Source organism: Triturus cristatus, chromosome 2_1, assembly GCF_964204655.1.
Source record: "Triturus cristatus chromosome 2_1, aTriCri1.1, whole genome shotgun sequence".
NCBI lineage: Eukaryota > Metazoa > Chordata > Amphibia > Caudata > Salamandridae > Triturus > Triturus cristatus.
In genome coordinates, this window is record NC_140581.1 from 902,797,762 (window position 1) to 902,819,962 (window position 22,201).

The window sequence follows — 22,201 nt, forward strand, 5'->3', positions numbered from 1 at the left end:
GAAATAACACCACTCCACAATGTGTGTTAGGCATTATACGAATTGTTCACGGTTTCGTGATAGTGTTCTTGCAAAGTGTTTTTGTAAGCAAAGTGGTTTCGGGGAAACTAACACAGCAATGTCACGCAAGCAAATGTGTCAAACGTCACTGTGTGAAAGAGAAGGCAACTTAAGAAACGTAGGCATGTTAAAATGGCAGTGTTTTTTACTGGGCCTAACTGAGCCACGTGACAACCCATTCTTCCATTTTTGCCGTGTTCCTAAATGAATTATTATTCAGTACCTTGACTGAAACGGGTGAACTATTAGGACTGTCTACTCTAAACCTGTAAACTGTAAACAATAGTTCCCCACCTCGCGGTCCCCGACATTGGTGTGCAATATATTTGGGCGCAAGGCGCTGGTTATTTTCCTGTAACCAGCTAACATAACAGTGCAGCTCATAATGCAGGAACTATTAATAGTGTCTTTAGGAGGCTCCGGCCTGAAGGATGGGACAGCCCTTTGATATTTATGGCTGCTTTACCATAACAAGAAAAAGAAGTAATACAACAGCACCACCTGCTGCATACAACTGTTATTACAAATGGAGAGCTTACCAAGCAAAAGCAAAAGTAAACAAGCACGAGAGAAGCTGTGGCGTAACCTCCACAGTTGGTGACTTTGGACCTGTGGATCTGGGTTCGATTCTCAGTGTAGGTAATGCCTTTAAAAATAAAAAATAGAATGTAAATACATGACTATCGATCACAATTGCAGGGATGCCAATAAACAAAAGAAAGAATATCTAGCTGGGAGCTGCGCTGTCGGGACGACCAGGAGGAATCATGAACACAGAGGGGGAGTGGCGAAGAGTGATGACAGTACCAAAAACGAAATAAAATTATTATTGTGCGAAGCCCATAAAAGTTTAAATAAACAACATTGCACAAAGCGTGTGCAAAACAAGCATCAGCCATGAAGCGGGTAGCACTGGTTAATGGTTTGGCCGGCAACCTTTCAGCATGTGCAAGGTAAAGACAACATGCAGAGGCAGGCCAAGAAAAAATAAAGAGTGTTTTCCAAGTCCCATAAATTCACATGAAGAGTAACAGCACATGTAAAAGGTGCAGTCCTCATGGGAGGTTACGAATGTAGAAAAGGAGTGACTACTAAGCATACTAATCAATGAAAAGCAGGTATTTAGGAAGGACAGCAAAATGAACCAATGAAAAAGATGGGTGTTTTTTTAAGCCCATATCCTAGATACAGCATGTCTTGAAGAGACAGTGCAAGAACTACCTAGGCAAGACCTAAACAGATGGTTGGGAATGTGACTCTGAGTGATTAACAGTAGCATATAATAATTCCAACATTCCACCTATCACGTTTTTATTTTACTCAGGGAGATGCCCTAAGTGCCACAAGTATGCTCAGGCATAAGTTCCATGCTCGCTGTGACATAGAAAGCAATGTGCACTTCACTGATTAGACCCAAAAAGGCCAAAATTGGTTTGCAGGTGCTTCTGTTCCCTGTCAGATATGATGGGGCCTCACATTTCAGGCTGACTATTATTATTGGGACTTGGCTAAGGCTAATCTGCATGAGGTTGATCACGGTCTATGGTGCTACAGTAAACAAAAAAGGATGGCCCATAGACTTATCTACAAGAAGCAGTAAGAAGTCTATTACTGAACAAGCACATGAGGCAACTCTGATCTTCTCGCAATAGATTCTTGAAATGTCTTGCAAACTGTCAGCAATGCATCTTATCTCTTGGTCCCTGGTGTAAATTGTTGTTACATTTTCATGACTAGCCACCTGTTAGGAAGAGACTTCAACACCAAAATAGAGAATGTTTTAGGAATATTAACCCCTTCGCTGCTGCGGACATTCCGCTGCAGCGCTGGGGGGGGCAGGGGGGCAGCGCGGTGGGCCTGTGCTCATGACGGAGCCGCTCCGTCATGAGCCACGGTTGAGCTGTGCTCATGACGGAACGGTTCCGTCATGACTCCGCCCATTTGCGTTGTCCCCCCGCACAGGCGGGGAAACAGCGCCGCGTAGGCGGAGCGGCCGCCAACGGTCGTGTCATGACGGAACCGTTCCGTCATGAGCACACGGCAACCGTGGCTCATGACGGAACGGTTCCGTCATGAGCGGGGAAGGGGTTAAGGAACAAAGAGAAGCAAGAGCATGGAATGTAATGCTGAACGGTGCTCAGGATTTAAGGCTAGAAGATGTCAGGCATGGAGACTGTAGAAGAAAAGGATGTGAAATTAGCATAAGAGACAGTGTGGTTACACTGCCGGGGTAGGGACTTCCTGGACTGATATGGCAGTGCTAGCATTTAAAATTCTCACAGACACTGGGTAAGTGACTGCCAACATCCAGAATCAGTTTGTCACTTAGCCTTGCATCCCCAGACTTTATTATCTTCCTCCTCCCTGGTTCCTGTTTCCCCATCTCTACTTTAATTCCTTATAAAACTTTGATTCTTTCGTTGATTCGTTGATATGCAGAACACTCAAGACTCAACCTCATCAACCTTTCAACTCCTTATCTGAGCAATGGACGTCCTACCACCAGTCCTCCACTGCCATCAACTCTGCATTGCTATTTTCCGCTCCTCTGCATCTTTCGGCTCTGAACCTTTTTTCTGGCAAAACCAGGCCTACTTACAGCCTTCCTAAGCCGAGCGAGCGCTAAAATGCTAACACCCCTTACTTTGTGTGTTGTATGTTCATATATTTGTTATATCATAGCACTGTCTAAAGTTTTGTTCAGTATTTTGTTTTGCCAAGATTACAGAGTGGTGGTTCTGTGACAATCAGAGGCTGCTGTTGGTGCCATTTTGAATCAGTGTCTCCAGTGTCTTACCTGTAGTACGGTTTCCACTTTTCCAGTAGGAACGGTGCGTTTGTTGGGCAACATAAACTTTGGGATTGGTGCCAGACTGAGTCTATGCTCCCCCTCAGGATATGTTGTCCTAGAGGCCAACTAGCTCACAGTGCCACCATAAGCCCCCTAGTCTAGACAGGTGGCAAACGGTTTGGGCAACCTCAGAACATGACAACCCTGATCCCGACCAGGAATCATGGTAACAGATCTAGCACATCTTCAGTCAGTCACTCCTGTGCTCTCAGAGTCAGACAGATACAAAGGGGCGTTTTTAATATTTATTGAACCATCGCAATTCTTGTATACAATATATGCGCTGCAGCGATCAATAAACAGAAGCAGATAAAAGTGATTAGAAGTATAAGGGCAGTGAAAAGAATGAACTATTCCACCATCATGCTAAAACAGTGTATATATTCTGGTATATAAGTATGGAGTATCGCGTACTCCTACTATGTGATCCCTAACCTAGTTGTCTAGGGTATGTGTGTTCTCTGCCAAGAATCCCCTAAGAGATGATCTAACTCCCATTTAACTGGAGGTAAAGTATGTAGGTCCTCGACTTGGTCACCAGTTGTGTTATGTGCTCGAGCTATGCCCATGCAGCAACGCTACCAGTTTTCTTACATTGTCCTCTCTTCTCCACACTAACATTATTTGCTGTGACATTTGCACATATTCCTGTGCGTGACAATGTTTGATTTGTTTCTCTGAAACCACTTTTTTTACAAATCTGGCTTTGCGCAACATAATTACAATGCCTCAAACACCGAGTACTAGGCCTTTACAAATGTCGCTCTATCTTCATCAACGGGGCGAAAGGGCTATCTAGATATCCACAACAATGCTAATCTGCATATATATCCCAAGGATGCTTTTTATTATAAATAAGGAAGCATTTCCTTGGGTTGGCAGAGGAGGCACTTCAGCTGCACCAAGGGTCCCTGCATGCTAAGACTTCACGAAGCAGCGGTCTGACATCTCCGTGAGGAGTGTCCAGTTCTTGAACAGGACTAATCCTACATTGTCTCCCACCAGTTAATGGGGTTGGATCATCCATTGGGGGTATTCTTGGCTTTACACCTACACACACCCTAGACATACAGAGTGTAGGGATTGCATAGCAGGAGTATGCCTGATTCCTGACTTGTATATATACACTGTCTCAGCATCATGGTGGAACTGTATCTGCTATTTACTCTTTTGGTGCCTGCAATCACTTTCATCTGCTTTTGTCTACTGATTATTGCAGCACATGTATTCTATACGAGAATAACCTTAGTTCAATAAATATATTGAAAACGTCCCACGATTGCTGGGGGGTTAGGGTTGTCATGTTCAGTGGTTGCTAGAAACCATTTGCTCCCTGTTTGGGTTAGTGGGGCTTATGCTGGCACTGTGAGCTTGCTGGTCTCCAGGCCAACACACACTGCGGGGGTTCCGGGAATCAGTCTAGGCACCTCACCCAAAGTTTATGTTGTCCACAAACACACAGATCCTATGGATTAGTGGGGAAACACCAACACAGCGATGACCTTGCAAGTGACAGCGAAGTGCTCCTCCCTCAAGCACTGAAGTGCATGTGTATTTATTTCAATGGCATCCATGCTTCCGTGTTGATGCCTCAGCTGTGCTGACATTTTTTATTGTCTCTGTTAAGGCAAAGTTGCCTTATGAATGAAATAACCCCACTTCCACAATGTGTGTCAGGCATTATACGAATTGTTCATGGTGTTGTGATAGTGTTCTTGCAAAGTGTTTTTGTAAGCAAAGTGGTTTCGGGGAAACTAACACAGCAATGTCACGCAAGCAAATGTGTCAAACGTCACTGTGTGAAAGAGAAGGCAACTTAAGAAACGTGGGCATATTAAAATGGCAGTGTTTCTTACTGGGTCTAACTGAGCCACGTGACAACCCTTTCTTCCATTTTTTCCGTGTTCCTAATTGAATTATTATTATTCAGTACCTTGACCGAAACGTGTGGACAATTAGGACTGTCTACTGTAAACCTTGGGGTTCTAATCCACTCTTTGAATCCTGATGGGATGCTTCTTCCATGCTGTTACGTTTCTCCAAAGGTGTGTTTAGCACAATTTTATTCACCACACCGTCAAGTAAAGTGTTCTGATGATTACTTGTATCCTTCAAATGCAGCAATGTTACGTAGCCTTGTTCTTCTTTCATAATACCTTACTTAATATATAGGTGTTTGGATTCTGCAAAGTTTACACCCCAATCACTTATACCAGACTATACTTCTGACTTGCTGAACCATCATTGGTCCTCTGAAAGGCAAAATTTCTGGCACTGGGTAACTGGAAACCAAAGGCTGTGCCATAGATGTGAGCAATGGCTTAAAAGGAACCACAAGGTGGTGTATGGGACTATCAGTTGTACATACGTGTGAAAAGCTGGCCTAGTATATGATGTACACTTATGTAAGTGGAAACCCTGCAGCAGTCCAGACAACCCTTATGGTGATTTAAGAGGTCTTAGACAACCTCAGAAAGCTTTCTAAGTGGTAGCTGTGGAGAGCAGCCTTCAGGCTTAGTCCGGAAGAAGTGTAAAGCAGCTTGTTTTACCAGACTGCAATCTTAAATGTATAGATTAAGCGAAAAAGAACCACACAAGGTGTTTATAAAAATAAGTATTTATTATATAATCCTCTCTAACACATGCAAATATCTCCAACTCGGAGATATGCACGATGCACACAATACTTTGCAAAGAAATCAAGTAAATAGCACAGAATACACAGTGGACCCCTGTGGAAATCGGAAATAATTTCTGTTAGCATAAGCTGAAGCCATCTTGTTTGTGGCATCTATTTTGTTAGCTATGTAATTCTTCCGTCTTCACTGTTGCTTACCTTTCTATTCTGCTTGTGTCATCAACTTTAGTTAACTCCTTCTGTACTGAGCCAAAGCAATGTATGTGCTAAGAAAAGGCATGTAGCTGCTAGAATGCACCTGGCTAAAGATATAACTGTCAACTGTGTTTTGCAACTGTAAGCAGTTCTGTTCCCCCTCCCACTTTGCTGATTAAGTGATTACCCATCTGCCCTTGTCTGGCTGTAACTATTCCTGTATATGCTTGTACCTTCTATTTGTAACTACATGCTTACTCTGCAACAAACTCTTTATATAAGCACCATGGTCTGTGTATTCCATGTACTACCTCAGGCAGCACTTGAGAGTGCTGTGTGGATGTAGTCCCAGTGATTAATAAACGTGTTATTTGAATTCCAGTTTCAGTGCCAATCTCTATTTTGTTGGTCTACGGACCCGTGGACAGAGAAGATTGACCCATGCACCGGTGTGCTCATTAGAAAGCACATTTCCACACCCCGGAGGGAACCAAACCATATACTAAGAAAGTGGTATAAGAACCACAACTCGGGCCAAGACAATGTCGAGAGTACGTAGAAGTGCTGGGGACCCAAGGAACCCCCAAAGGTGAGTGACTAGGAACCCCACGGAGAGTGTGTGCAGTGTGGGAACACGACCACGTGCTCCGTACAAATCAACGTGTAAGTTGCAATTGGAATTTTACAGATTAAGGACCCTTCCCAGTGGACCCTGAAGAAACCCCGGGGAAGATAGAAGGTTGGAGAACCACCCCACCCGTGGATACCCTAGTACCCACATTACCTACACCAGGGAAGCCAGGTGCATAGGTGTGAAGTGGTGCGAAAACTGCTGTCTAACCCAATCGAGGACTTCAGGAAAGTGCCGCTGCTGAAGAAGGAGAAAGTGTCCAGTGGAATCCGAAGGTGGATGCTAGTTGAGAGGTACCTGCAAGCAGAGGGGACAAAGTCTATGTCATTCAGGAATGACCGAGAGATCTGTAAGACAAATGCTCACCAATGTCGGAGTTGCGGAGTTGCAGGAGAGTTGACAATGACCTTAACTCTGCAGCTGTGAGGACCAGGCGATGCTGAGGAAGACCATGAGCTGTGCACGAGCTGTCCCACGTTGGATGTCAAGTGCTGAGGGGTCGAAGTCTGGCGGGAGCACCAACAAGCCTTGGCAAATGCAACCGACACAGACGTCGAAGAAGGGACAATGTCGGGACCAGCAAGATCCAGGGGACTCACCACAAGCAGGAGAGTCAGGGCAGGCACCGGGCAATCAGCAGAGCCCAAAAGAAGCAAAGATGACCCTCAACAGAACCCACAGGCTGGAGGCCCTGGAGTTGCAAGAGGACCTCGAGCAGCTCACCAAAAGATGCAGGCCATGGTGCAAACATTGTGATGTGGATAAAGACTTTGGTCACTGGAGATGCTTGAGGTTAGGGATACTTAGAGCCCAAAGAGATTGGTGGAAGGAAGCCAACAAGCCTTTGCAACTGCAAGTTGACACAGTGCACAGGGGTCCAGTTCCTGTGGCTCCTATGAAGGATACTGGGCTAAAACTTGGTGAGAGGGCAGGGTGTTGAGAGCTGTGGAAAACACCACCTGTGTTCCAGAACCTTTCGGAGTCCAGAGGAGCTCAGGATCAGCAGACCAGTCAGCTTAGCTGCGGTGCCTGCGAATGCAGGGAAGTGACTCCTTCACTTCAAGAGAGATTCCTTCAGGTGCCTTTGATGCCCACAGGCCTTGGAAGGTTCCCGTATGGTGCACAGATGATGCAGCAGAATGGAAGGGAGACGAAGTTGAGCCCAAACGAAGTCCAGGGTGCCCAGACACTAGAAGTAGAAGGGGTTTCTGACTTGAATCTTGGTCCCACAATGAATCTAGGGACCTACAACCAGGTAAGCCCTAAATTACCCTAAGGAAAGGGTTGGGACGATTCAGGGGACCCTCCCAGGGGAGGGTCTGGACAGGGGGAGGTTCATCCAATGTCCTTTGTCCAGTTTCATGCCAGAGCGGGAGCCAACAGCTCCCAGAGCTGGTTTGAACTGGACTATGCACGGAGGCACCAAATGTGCCCCTCATGCAGACTAAGTGGCGCTGGCAAGCGCACCCACCCGGGCCCAATGCACTAAATCCTGTCTGGGAGGTGGTCACACCTTCCTGTGACAAGATGCCTATTGTTCTGCCTTCCCCTGCTCTAGCTTGGCTCAGCAGCAGGGGGGCAGAATTGTGTCTCTGGTCGGCAGCAACCATTTTGTGCTGTCCGGGTCTAAAAGGCTGGCAACGGGAACACTGAGAGCCTAACAGAGGACTCTTCCAGTGCTTGGAAATATACCTCCCACACCGTTTACTTTCCTACAATACGGCACCCTAGACCAGCTCCCCAATACAAAGGGTCTTGCTCCTGACATTGCATCACATCCCAGACCTCTGCATTGATTCTACACAAATCTCATCTATAGTGAACATAAAAGATATTTTTGAACTCTCAATTGTCAGGGGCACTGCAATCCATAAGCCCAAACTGTGGAACAAGTATGGTGAACAGACCAAATGCTATCTCAATTGGGTCATGATTGATAAAGTGTTGTACTAAATGGGTGAAAAGTGAGGATCAATAACAGATAAGAAAATGCCTCAGTGGAAGCCAACTCCGTTGAAAGGGGTATCATTGGCACACATACATATTAATTTGAATGGGGTCAGGATCATACATGTTCTGTAGATTTAAATGCAAGCAGAAGGGTTTTCAGGTGAGATCTGATTTCGTTTAATGAGGCTATATCTCTGAGAATCAAAGGATAAACGTTCCAGTGAAGAAGGCTAAGCGAATAAGCAGAAGTGAGACTGGGAATTGTGCGAAACTGAAGGTAGAACTGATATCTTGTTGTCATGAAAGACTTGGTTATAAATGAATCTACAATTGCATGACTCAAAAAACACACAGAGTATTGGAGCAGTTAGTGAGGGAAAGAAAATATTGGGGGAAAGTAAACAGGTCGAGTTCAAAGAGAATAGATAGGCCAAGTAGGTATAAAGATAACTTGTTTCGGAATATCTGAGAATGAGATAATGCTAGACCATCCAGTGACTGATTGGTGAGAGACAATGAAGTACCTGAGCAAGAACATTCTGTGATAAAAGAGTGGATAAGAAATTTAGGAATCTGCCCCCCGCTACCACTTCCTGTCAAGAACTGCTTTAGACACTGTTCGTTGTCCCCCGTCCTGGGTAGCGCACGTTGCTATTTCGGACTCTCATTGCCTTGAGTGTGTTTTGTATTTAACAAAAAATGAAACTGTCTTTCTCGATTGCTCTCGGCCTATAGCCACGGCCTGTTGCATGTGCTCACGGACTGCCGGGAGCTTCGCCTCTGGTTCATTTGAATGTGTGGCGTTGCATTGCGGGCCTTCGGGCTCTGTAGCGGCCGGCCTTGGTGGTTGTAGGCCCTTGTATGTATTTTATTGTATAATAAAGGTTTCTTTAAAAAAAAAAAAAAAAGAAATTTAGGAATCTACAGCATATACATGGTATATGAAATTGTAGAAAGAAAAATCAAGCCAACAAGGAGGTGTAAAGCAAGCACTACAGTTAGCTTGGGACTCAGGCTTGATAGACACCTAAATGAGGTGGGTGGTTGAAATCAAAGAAGAGCTAGAACAGATGGAGAAAGAGGGTTGAATAGGTAGGACAAGAGTCATTGCAGCATTACAGTGCTTGCAATACCGAGGGATGTAATAGTATTTATCAGAAAAAAGTGGAGATGTAAAATTCAATAGAATGTGTAAAACGGATTGACGATTGTTGAGACAAAATGATGAGGGTGGAGATATAGAATAGAGCCGTTTCATTAAGTGAAGAGTTTTAAAGCCAGACTGGGAGTGATTAAGTAGGTGAATGCTAACCAGGTGGTGAGTGTACCTGTTGAATACCATCTGTTCAAGGACCTTGGAGGAAAAATCAGTTGAGAAAAGGGTTGGTAGGTGCCACTAGAAGTATTGTCAGTCATTGTCTTTTCTAATAGTGATAATACTGTTGCTGACTTACAACATAGACAGAGATGCTGAATAGATGAGTGAGAAGGCAAAGGACATATGAAGAGAGTGCAAAAGGCTTGAGGGGACACTGTATGACTTGGCGGACCTTAGTATGGGGATGAGCTCATTTGGAGATCTGTTAATGAAGGTGGCGAGGCATGCTTAGTGAAACTTTACGGGAAAATTAGAATATGAAAAGGGAGGGAGAGCTAAGAGGCCAGGGGTGATATTGGACGTATCAAGCAAGTAGGAGCTCTAGGGTTGAGGTGTTTACTGGAATAACACAGAATAACAAGTGAGTGGCTGAAATGACCTTGGAATTAGACTAGACCCTCATTACAAGTGGCCCAGTAACTGATCTGAATGCGCTGAGTCGGAATTCATCAGGTGTAATAAATACCACCTAATTACATGATTTTGAGAAATAAGATGCGGATTTTGGTGAAGTAAGCATGTTCTGGTAAATATTGTGCATTTTTCCACAATAAAGATCGGTAGGTTTAGTCTGCTGATATTTAACTCAAAACTCATACTTGCAATAAGCGAGTAAACAGCAGTTCTCCACTACTGTTATCACGCAGTATTACTTCAATTTACAAGGCCCTTCTGGGTTTTGCACATAGAATGAGGAATATCACATTGCAAATGAATTTCCATGTTGAGTCACACTACTTATTCCCAATTTTCTGCCAGACTTTCACCCAAGCATTTTGCCTGATGAAGACGAAATGCCTTGTAGACAGACTAAAGGATGGCAGCTTTCCACTAGCCTGCAATCTCAACTGGCCGCTAGCCCTGTTAGCGGAAATACAGGCCAGCTCGTGATCGGCCCCTTACTGTGATCTAAGGTTCTAATCCTTGACTCACATTTAGGATAAAATCGTTACTCATAAAAGGCATTCTTGTTCAACAGCCCTACTAAGAATAATATAATTAAATCAAGGTTAAAATGTAAGTTACAACAGCAGGATTCATTCGTTTTTTTTCTTGTCAGAACATCAGCCCCTAGAAGAAAAAAAATGGCAAGTGCAAGTATATTGTGGGCGGGGAGATGCCAAGTGCGAAGCCGTTGCTGGGAGTCAGGTAGGGCTGGGTCAAGGCCAGCTACTAATCGGTAATACTCCGCAAACCCTTGGCTGTGTACAGAAGATGGTATCGGGCGGGGGTCCAGAGAGCGTTGTAGCCTGCCGTTACCTCTGTGTTGGCCAGGCTACCCCAGTCCGTCAGTGAATTGCTTGACCGACGGCAGGCAACTAGCTTTGTCAAAATGGTTTCTTGGATAGTTGTACAAAGTGATATTTTATGGAAGTTGATTAGGGCAATACTTGACTCACGGTGTAAGATATTATTGTGCACTTTCAGACACTTCACATTGCAGCAACTCGTACTCTGCTTCGTCCTGAGGTAACAAACATTGCGATCCATATAATCATTAACTCCCCTTCCATGCTCTAATGAATGGAGTCTAGTGTACAAACTGATACAACAAGCACACACGGCACAGTTTGATCAAATTACCTGTCTTGATGAGTTCGTTAATGAGTTCCTCCTTCATTTTGATACTGATTGCCAGTTCTCTCACTTTTTGTTTGGCTCCTGCCAGCCGCAGCTCAGAGTTCTTTAATTTCTTCATATTTAACAGCTGGCTCTCTCTCAGATTTTCTATTGCCGCGTCTTTAATCAGAAACAGAAGAAGTTTAATGAATGGTGCAGCCACACTATAACATTTTGCCAGGATAGTGTAAGTGGAATGATAAGTAACTGAGTTAACCTGTACAGATAAAACTTTGTGTGATTACTTAAAATCTTTATAAAATGTGTTTGCATTAAAAGACATCGTTTTTTGTTGTTTTTTTGATACGACGGTGCGAACATTTAAAGGCCAGAGGTAAACTATTACTGCAGACAATCTGTCAGGTAGGTGCTCTTACTTTCTGCAGTAGTACACTTTATGAACGAGAGGGGGCGGGTATTCAAGGGAACGTCCGGGGGGTCGTCAGTGTTAGAAACACACACAGCCAGAACGCTGTATATATTTACAAAGATTTCCAAAGTCTTTCCCACTCTAACTTTGGATATAAAATCAGTTGTGAAAAACGTGACAGCAAATATGAAATGATATTGGAAAATGCACCAAATACTCCATAATTCCAGGGATGCAGTTCTAAAATCCAGTGTGACAATGAGTTACTATTACCCAGCACAGCGCTACTCTCTTTTTTATCCGTCGCAGAAAGATGAAGGGCAGAGTCAGCTGCGTCCTTATTTGAACTGCTCACCTGCAGCTGAAAACACTGTGTCAGCAACAACTGTTTAACTCACAACTCTATCTAAGTGCCTGAATTAATTAAACAAGCTGCTGTGTGAAAAGTCAATCGGACATTAAGGGCCCACGTTACCAAAATCATACATTTGCTTCTGAATATTGTCATCTACCTTTGGAGTAAATATACAATCTTTGTGGAATTCTCAAAAAAACTTACAACAGTACTGCAGGTAAGTGCTCCCCCAGTCGCAGCTTTCCAGAACTACTCACAGCTGTAAGTATTTAAACATCCGTACATGTAATACTTTATTTACAAAGTGAGTAAAGACCATTACAATATCTAAATGTACTTAAAAACTAAAATAAACCCCGCAACCCTGGCCCTCAAAAATAAATAGAAATTAGAATAAAAAAGAGTTTGTTGCGGGGATAGGAGTAGGCCCCAGCTAAACAAGCATTTGCAATGCAATAGGTCTCGCAACTGTGAGTTTTGGAGCTATTGGTATTGTAAATGGTATTGTAAATGACAATGCCTTTAATTAATTCACAAGCATCAGGCATCAGACATCCAAAAGCATCAGACATCAGGCATAAGACATCCACAAGCATCAGGCATCAGACATCAGTCATGAGACATCAGGCATCAGACATCCACAAGCGTCAGACATCAGTCATCAGGCATCAGACATCCACAAGCATCAGCCATCAGGCATCAGACATCCAAAAGCATCAGACATCCACAAGCATCAGACATCAGGCATCAGACATCATGAATCAGACATCATGCATCAGACATCAGGCATCGAACATCTACAAGCATCAGACATCAGTCATGAGACATCATGCATCAGACATCAAGCATCAGACATCAGGCATCCACAAGCATCAGACATCAGGCATCAGACATCAGACATCAGAGATCCACAAGCATCAGGCATCAGACATCAGACATCCACAAGAATCAGACATCAGACATCCACAAGCATCAGACATCAGGAATCTGGCATCAGGAATCAGACATCAGGTATCAGGCATCAGGCATCTCAGGCATCAGACATCCACAAGCATCAGGCATCAGACATCAGGCATCAGATATCCACAAGCATCAGGCATCAGGGATCAGGCATCAGACATCCACAAGCATCAGGCATCAGGGATCAGGCATCAGACATCCACAAAAATCAGGCATCAGACATCAGGCATCAGACATCCACAATCATCAGACATCAGGCATCATGCATCCACACGCATCAGACATCAGGCATCAAGCATCAGACATCCACAAGCATCAGGGATCAGACATCCACAAGCATCAGGCATCAGGCATCAGACATCCACAAGCATCAGACATCAGGCATCCACAAGCATCAGGCATCAGACATCCACAAGCATCAGATATCAGGCAGCAGACATCCACAAGCATCAGACATCAGGCATCAAACATCAGGCATCAGACATCCACAAGCATCAGGCATCAGACATCCACAAGCATCAGACATCCACAAGCATCAGGCATCAGGCAGCAGACATCCACAAGCATCAGGAATAAGACATCAGGTATCAGGCATCAGACATCAGACATCCACAAGCATTAGGCATCAGGCATCGTGCATCCACAAGCATCAGACATCAGACATCATGCATCCACAAGCATCAGACATCAGGCATCAGACATCCACAAGCATCAGGGATCAGACATCCACAAGCATCAGGCATCAGACATCAGGCATCAGACATCAGGCATCAGACATCCACAAGCATCAGACATCAGGCATCAGACATCAGGCATCCACAAGCATCAGGCAGCAGACATCCACAAGCATCAGACATCAGGCATCAAACATCAGACATCCACAAGCATCAGGCATCAGACATCCACAAGCATCAGGCATCAGACATCCACAAGCACCAGGCATCAGACATCCACAAGCATCAGACATCAGACATCCACAAGCATCAGGCATCAGACATCAGGTATCAGGCTTCAGACATCAGGCATCAGACATCCACAAGCATCAGGCATCAGACTTCAGACATCCACAAGCATCAGGCATAAGACATCCACAAGCATCAGACATCAGGCATCAGACATCCACAAGCATCAGGCATCAGACATCAGACATCCACAAGCATCAGACAACAGGCATCAGACATCCACAAGCATCATGCATCAGACATCCACCCGCATCAGGCATCAGACATCCACAAGCTTCAGGCATCAGACATCCACAAGCATCAGACATCAGGCATCATACACCAGACATCAAGCATCAGGCATCAGGTATCAGACTTCAGACATCCACAAGCATCAGGCATAAGACATCCACAAGCATCAGACATCAGGCATCAGACATCCACAAGCATCAGGCATCAGACATCAGACATCCACAATCATCAGACATCAGGCATCAGGCATCAGACATCTACAAGCATCAGGCGTCAGACATCCACAAGCATCAGACATCAGGCATCAGACATCAGGCATCAGGCATCCACAAGCATCATACATCAGGGAGCAGACATCCACAAGCATCAGACATCAGGCATCGAACATCAGGCATCAGACATCCACAAGCATCAGGCATCAGACATCCACAAGCATCAGACATCAGACATCCACAAGCATCAGGCATCAGACATCAGATATCAGGCATCAGACATCAGGCATTAGACATCAGGCATCCACAAGCATCAGGCATCAGACATCCACAAGCATCAGACATCAGTCAGCAGACATCCACAAGCATCAGGCGTCAGACATCCACACGCATCAGACATCAGGCACCAAACATCAGGCATCAGATATCCACAAGCATCAGGCATCAGACATCCACAAGCATCAGAGAGCAGACATCCACAAGCGTCAGGCACCAGACATCCACAAGCATCAGACATCAGGCATCAGACATCCACAAGCATCAGGCATCAGACATCCACAAGCATCAGACATCAGGCATCCACAAGCATCAGGCATCAGACATCAGACATCCACAAGCATCAGGCATCAGACATCCACAAGCATCAGACATCAGGCATCAGATATCCACAAGCATCAGGCATCAGACATCCGCAAGCATCAGGCATCAGACATTAGACAGCTGGAATAATAGCAAAGTAAACAAAGCAAAGTACTAACTTGTACTACAAAAAGTATGTGCGCTGCTATTAATATAAAGCTTAGCGTGCAGCACAGTTATGTGCTCATGGCAACCTAAAAACAAACAAAAATGTAAAAAGACAGCGCTCTGTTGGCATTAAATAATGTTAAAGACGTGCATCGTAAAGCCCTTCGCTCCGAAAATAAAGAAACCCATTTCGAACATGCAGGCTTTTGTAAGCACATGATAACGTGAATGTTTAAAAAGACGAAAAATGTTTTGGCAAAGGTGTCGAAAGAAAAGCTTAAAGCCGTTAGCTCTGAAAATAAAAAACCCATTCCCAACATGCGGCTTTTGTAAACACATGATAACGTGAATGTAAAAAAAGACGAAAATGCTTTGCCATGGGTGGCGAAAGAAAGCCTAAAAAAAAGTCCAACAATGCAAACATATCTCTTCAGACCACGAAGGAGTACACGTAAAGGGGCCAATAGCTGTAGTCGTGTAGAATGTCCAAAAGGAGGGACTTTCTGACAGCTTGCACCAACAACAACTTGAACGGAACTCGGACGGTTTAAGTGACAAACCAAAAAATTAATCGAAAGTCTGCAAGAAAAAGAGGCGGTTACCAACATCATTTAGTGTCAGTGTTGCCAGATTGGGCTATTTCCCGCACAATTGGGCGACATTTTTCCCAATTGTGCGGGAAAAACACATAGCTGGCGGGGGGCTACTTTTTGGGCTTATTTTCACCAGTTGTGCGCAATTTTTTCGCTGGGGTGGCGCCGACACTCAAGCAACTAAGCCAACCAGTGGTGAGCAGTGGCATGAATGTCAGCAGCCAATGAAAGCAAAGCGCACTTCGTGGCTGAGACATCATTGGAGGAGGAAACAGCATGCTACTTTCTACAGACGCTCTGCTGAAGTGTGTGTCTGTGTGTGCAAGTGCAAGCGCACCTGCTGATATTGCCAACTTGCCATTGCCAAACTTGTTGGACACAGTCTCTTTGGGTAAGCGTGGCGTCAATCTAGTAGCGCGCGAAAGCGCTACTAATGACGGCCCTGGAAATACTGTTTGCCCGTCCCCCGCGCGCTTTATTTAAAAAAGTCACGCGCGAGCGCCTAGTGACACGCGCTCGCCGCTCTCTTCATCGGAATCGGCGGCGTATAGGGCCTGATTCCTCGCAGTTTAAGGGCATCTATGTGCAGAACGAAGAGACCGACCAGCTGTCCTGTTCTCCAGCCTCAGTGAGTACCTGTCAAGCTGGAGGTTAGGTGGGGTGAGGGACTTTCAGCGAATATTAGAGCAGTTTAGGTGTGGTCAGGGACTTCCAGGGTTTGTTACACCGCGGTTCGCGGGAAGGACACCCCCCCCCCCTCCCATCTCTTCCCCAGACCGTCCTCGGCTTTCGGAGGGCGTCGGGTTTGAAGCGATCAGTAGCTTGTGGTGGCAACACTTTGTTTGTAATATCAAACCACTTGAAAGTTCAGATGGTTGGGTGTACAAATAAGGCACATCACTTTCTACTCAAATTGGAGTGTAACGCATTTTGCAAAAGTGAAACAAAAAATACACAGAAGGTGACATATTGCAATTTAGCAGCCTATGCTGGGCAGTATGGAAATCAAGTTAAGGTCATGGTCCCAGACAACTGGCCGTGAGCCAGTACGGAATTAGGGAGAGGGTTTCTTATGCCACCGCACAAATAGGCTCCGGGGAGTAGGCTTAGAAGCGTTAGGAGTCAGTAGGATCAGGTGATTTGCCTCAGTTTCATTTTCTTTTCATAGCTTGTCCTTGCTTAAATGAGTGTCATTTATTATGTTTATCTGTTTATATGAACTTAATTTCTTTATTTTGCTCGCAAAAAAAGTGTCACTCTTAGTGTCATACATTTAACAGTTGAATGTCATTCATAAGTACTTTGAAACCTTGAAAATGTCACACATAAGCACTCTTAAAAAGTGGCAACTATGCAGTCTGTTTTCATGTTGAATAGTGCCCTTCCATTTCTGGTGCTTTGCAATAGTTTTAAGATCTTCGTAGAGTTTCTCGTTGCTGAAATGGCTGTTATTTGTTATATATGTTTCCCTCATCTTCGTTCCTTGATTTTTGCTTGCGAGAAACTGTCACTCATAGTCGTTGAATGTCACTCATAATTACACTGAAATTATGAAAATATCACACATAAGCAATCTGAAACCTTGGCAGCTATGCACTGTGTCACTTTTCTCTTGGGTCTCAGACTGTCAGACCCGGCCTGGTGGTGCAGCCCTGTGCTGCTGTGGCCGTCGACTCGTGGGGCCTGGCCGCAGCATGTAGAAGCAAGCACAAATTGAAGTAAGTTCATTTATAGTAAGAGTAGGAATGAGTGCTATATGATAAGTAAAGCACTCTGAATCAGATGTTCTGTATAGACTTATCTTTTATGTGAACATTTGCTGTTGTAAAGGGTTCTGATAACTTTGAATCTAGCTATTGCTATATAATAATCTCAAATAAATAAGTGAAGGTTGCTGTGCTATTGTCTGTGTGTTACCTGTTGTGTGTGAGGGAAGCGCACACTGCTGCTGCCGCCACATCCTCTCCCATAGGTGGTACTATTATTTAATGTAGGCAGAAGACTGCACATTTTGGAAGCTAAAAAGTGTACTATTTTACGTAATTACCTCTTAAAGTACCCCCCAAACAAAATACAAGTTAAAGGAGTAATTATTTTAACATGGGTTTGTCTCTGAATCTCCTTCTTATTTGTTTCCAAATGTTGACAAATATGCTGTGGATGAAATAGAAGTGGAGGTTGTCAGACTCCATTCGGGAAGGAGGGAAGAGGCTGGAGGGCTATGGGGTAAACGGGGGCTACTAGCATTACCTTTGGGAGTTGCTTAAAATACAAATTAGAGGGAGCAGTAATTAGCACATAATACTATTTCTGGTTTTCTCAATCTCTGTGTTTTCTTCCATTGTAGCTTTAGCAGTGCCTGTTACAAGTTGCAATGTCACAGTGGTGACGGGTCATGAAAATGAGTAGCATTAACACAGGTGCCCAGTTAACCCCCTTCCACTATCTGTATATTGAATAGAATTTAGATTCATCCTTTAAGTGGTTTCTGATTACTATTTCTGCATAATTTGAGAGTTGCGAGTTTGTACTGGTTTTTGGGCTAAAACTGGTCTGGTTGGGCTTATTTTGGGCTTATATTTGAGCGGCTTTGGGCTTGGGACGGGTCTAAAAATCTGGCAACACTGTTTAGTGTAAACAGCATCTCTCGTCGAGACACCGCATGCGCTGCCTAGGCGAGACCTAAAAATACAATATATGGCCTAGCAGTGAGTAGTCCCTTTTTACATTGTCTACAAATTTCAAAGACCTAGCTGTCTCTTGCTGATGCCTACCCCTCATAAACTGTAAAATTGCTTCAACACAATCCATATTTATTAAACGGTGGCGGTAGAACCCAAATCTCGCGCTCCTCCATAAATGCCGGGTAAAGAAAATTAACATGGTAAATAAATATTTATGCATGCGTAAACGCTCACCAGAAGTGTGCTTCATACTTTTTTGCCTTTCTCTGTTCCACCGCCGCCTTCCTATCTCCTCTCTGGTTACGGATTTACTTCTCCCCATTCCAAACTGGATATAGATTTACTTCTGCCTCCAATCATATCCAGGTGTGAAAGGGCATGAACATGTTTTGCAATAACCTCAAACCCAAACGTTGAGGGTGTTCACCAGCGAACCTGGCCTCCCGCAATGAAAAGCTTCCATGCATAGGAACAGTTTTTTACACCTGCAGAAAAAACATCAAGGGCCCTCATTCCGAGCGGTGCAAAGTGATTATTATGCAGCCCCCTCCGCCTCCCCCCGTTCTGGTCCTGTTGGCGTCTGTCCCGTGGAAAGCCTGGGTGAAGGAGGGCTGGAGAAGTGTGCGTTGGAATAAACATTCCTCTTCTCTGACAAACAGCTCATCTTGCTGCTTGCAGTTTCCTCAAAGAAGGAGACAAGGGGTGGTCACAGGTGATTCACAACATCCAGGACAAACAAGCATTGGCCATGCCAACTGGTCTCGCTTTTAGGACCTTATTAGTGTTGAGCCATCCAGCATATTATCCTGAGTGCTGTGCAGTCAGATGTTGGATAGCTATACACTGGGTCATGCAGTCTGATTCAGGAATGCATGCTTGCCTCGGCTGCGCGCTTGTACTTTTCAGGAGAGTGCACGTAACTTCTATATTTTTAAGTTTATAAACAGACTATTTAGTGCTGTGTAAACACAACATATTAGTCGTATAATGTTAGCATCATTGCTTTTAATATGAATGCATAGGAACTCATAATACTGTTGCGAGGGCAGTATCTTTCATATATTTCGCCAGGAAATGTTTACTTGAGTTCATCATCATCATCATCATCATCAAATTTACTTTATTCGGTTTATAAACAAACCATAAAAGCATACTACAAAAAAGACATGTATGTCAATAAAAATTTAAAACCTTGATTAAAGATATAAAAATATTAAAAGCATAGCAAAGGCCACAACAACAAAATCAATTAAATATGTTTTTCCTAAAACATTTAGGAAATTCAGATGTTGCTAATTTTCCTTAAAATTTTTACAGCCACAGAGAGAAAACTGGAAACATTAAAAATTTCCCACATATTCGACAATAGCTGCAGGTACAGGAGTGCTGGCTTGGCTTGTACAAAGCCCTTATTAACTAAAATTGGCAAGATAAAACGCTTCCTGATACCAGTAAGGTGTTTGCAGAAGAAAATAAAGTGCATGGTATCCTGACCTGAAAAATCATCACATGTACAGGCGCCTAGGTCTTCCACTCTTCTCCAGCCTGGCGATTTTCCACAAAAAAAGTGGAATTGATTTAATCTAAATCTAATCAGTAGGAATCGATGGTTTGGGTTCGTGACCAAATCTAAGTATGGTTCCATGGTCACTGTGGTCTTCAGCAATTGATGTGCCCTTACAGTCGGTTTTACCAGCCCTCACTCTTCTCTGGCCATAGTGGCTATTCGCAACTATGTTTCTTTGACCCACTTAACATCTCCCCTCATCAATTTTTCGGGGAAGTTGTATAGGTCAAGTCTGCCCAATCTCATTGACATATTATGGACATATTTGAGCCAGGGAATACGGGACCCATAATCAAGGGCCAGGCAATCTTTCAGAACTTGAGTTTTCACTTACGGTTTTTAGTGTCACGTGTTTATTATTACATATTAATCAAGAAACCGGAAACTGCCACATTAAAATCCCCTAAAATAGAAAACTAAGAGGAACTGAAAATTTGCAACGCCTCAACATTAAATAAAATAAAGCACTATAATATTCTCCAAGTTACTGTTGAAAAGATGTTTAAAAAACACAAACTGAAGGGACAGAATGAGCTAAGTCAGAATCCAAAGGACAAAGACTTTTTTCAAAAATCCCAGGTGCTCATGACCTTTCATGACAAGCACTAATTACAGCCAGATATGCCCATCTGGATGAAAACAGCACATTAACCATCATTTCTGCTCTAATGGAGAGCAAGATGTCGTACCCTTCAGTAGTCCACTATCAAAGTGCTAACATGTAACCGCAAACCCGCCAAGGACATGCTGGACAAAGAATCATCCCTGAAAGTGCTGCTCTCTGTTGAACTGAAGAGCACGGCAGCCAGGAAGCATTAAGGACCACAACCTTCCCTTATTGTGCTGTTGCCCTGCTTTTCAGGGTAACTATGCTGATGCACATCACTTCAGCGCTGCCTGGAATGCACAATCCTGGCCCGACTGTTTGATGGTCAGCCGATGTCAACAAGCTCCAAAAGGGTGTTCCATTGTTTGCAGTGTGAAATGTCAAGATGAATGGAGGCAAGTGGACCCTGAGTTTCACAGTAGGCCCTTGAAATCCAGCGGCATAGCACAGATCAACAAACCCATTGCCCCACGCTGAAAGTACCTGCTTCCCCTACTCCACCCTCCACATCACTTTTTGGATGGCTTGCTCAATAAACAGACTCCTCTTGGTTTATGTCTGTAACACTGCCACCCACCATCAAATTGTCACCATAGCGGTGTGGTTGATAAATTGCCAAAACACTACTCTTGATGAGGGTGACACTCCTGTTGTGACGGGGTGCCATAAGGCTCGTTAGCAGTGTGGAAAAACAAGTAGGCAACATAAAGTTCAAAGGTAATCAGCCTGCCAAGCTCCAACTGACTAAACTGGAACTGACGGGAATGTTCACTGCAGTCCATTCAAAATAGGAAATGAAAAGCATCACTGAGACACCACATGGCAAGAGATCAACGTTTGAAGATGAGACAGAACTTCAAAGCTAACTCCAAGTTTACTCATTGATACTGTGAGCCCAGTGAGCGCTCCAAGTCTTACAGTTGCCGCTACCATCTGAAAATGTCAACAATTATCGGATATTGATGAGCTAGATCCACCCTTGGTGTACCTCGTTCTTTCTCCTTCCATCCACCACTGATCCCTAGGGCAGCTCTCAGGATGCTAATAGATTTCAGACAAGAGGTGTCCCCTTGACTCTGGAGACCAATCATAGTACTATTTAGATACCATTCAACTGATCCCAGTGTTCAATTTATACCACCCATTGGAGCCTGGTAGACCTGTTAAATGGAGACTGCAGGATTTCTTTTGGACGATTTATTTGGCAAACTGAAACCACAATGATTCTGTGCATGGACATTCCACTTAAGTTTGAATGATGGGGCTTTTGGGTACCTCATCATCTTCATCATTTTTTGCCAGATTGTTGACTGCCAAGGCACAAACCCAGAGTTGTTTATTACAGAATCCACAATCTCTGGGATACTAGGACAAAAGGCTGATTCCTGGTTTAAAATGTAAAGCAACAAATAGTGGCAAATTCACACCGAAACGGAAGTGGTCCTTTTAAGTATAAAGAGATAAGCATACATTTCTTTGCACTCCCTCAAACAGATATACCATCCAAAGAAAAGTTAGAGAGAATGTGTTCATTCTATTTTATAAGGTGACAAACAGCCACAACGAACTTATACTCACTGATTCTCATTC

At 44.0% G+C, this 22,201-nt stretch overlaps 1 protein-coding gene across 1 annotated transcript in view; it reads right to left on the reverse strand.

Moving 5' to 3' along the window:
• KIF27 (kinesin family member 27) overlaps positions 1–22,201 on the reverse strand; it is a 551,081-nt gene that overhangs the window by 200,967 nt on the left and 327,913 nt on the right. Inside the window, exon 9 of the mRNA XM_085633120.1 lies at positions 11,288–11,443. Coding sequence (XP_085489246.1) covers positions 11,288–11,443 — 156 coding nt within the window. The remainder of the gene's footprint in view (positions 1–11,287; positions 11,444–22,201) is intronic.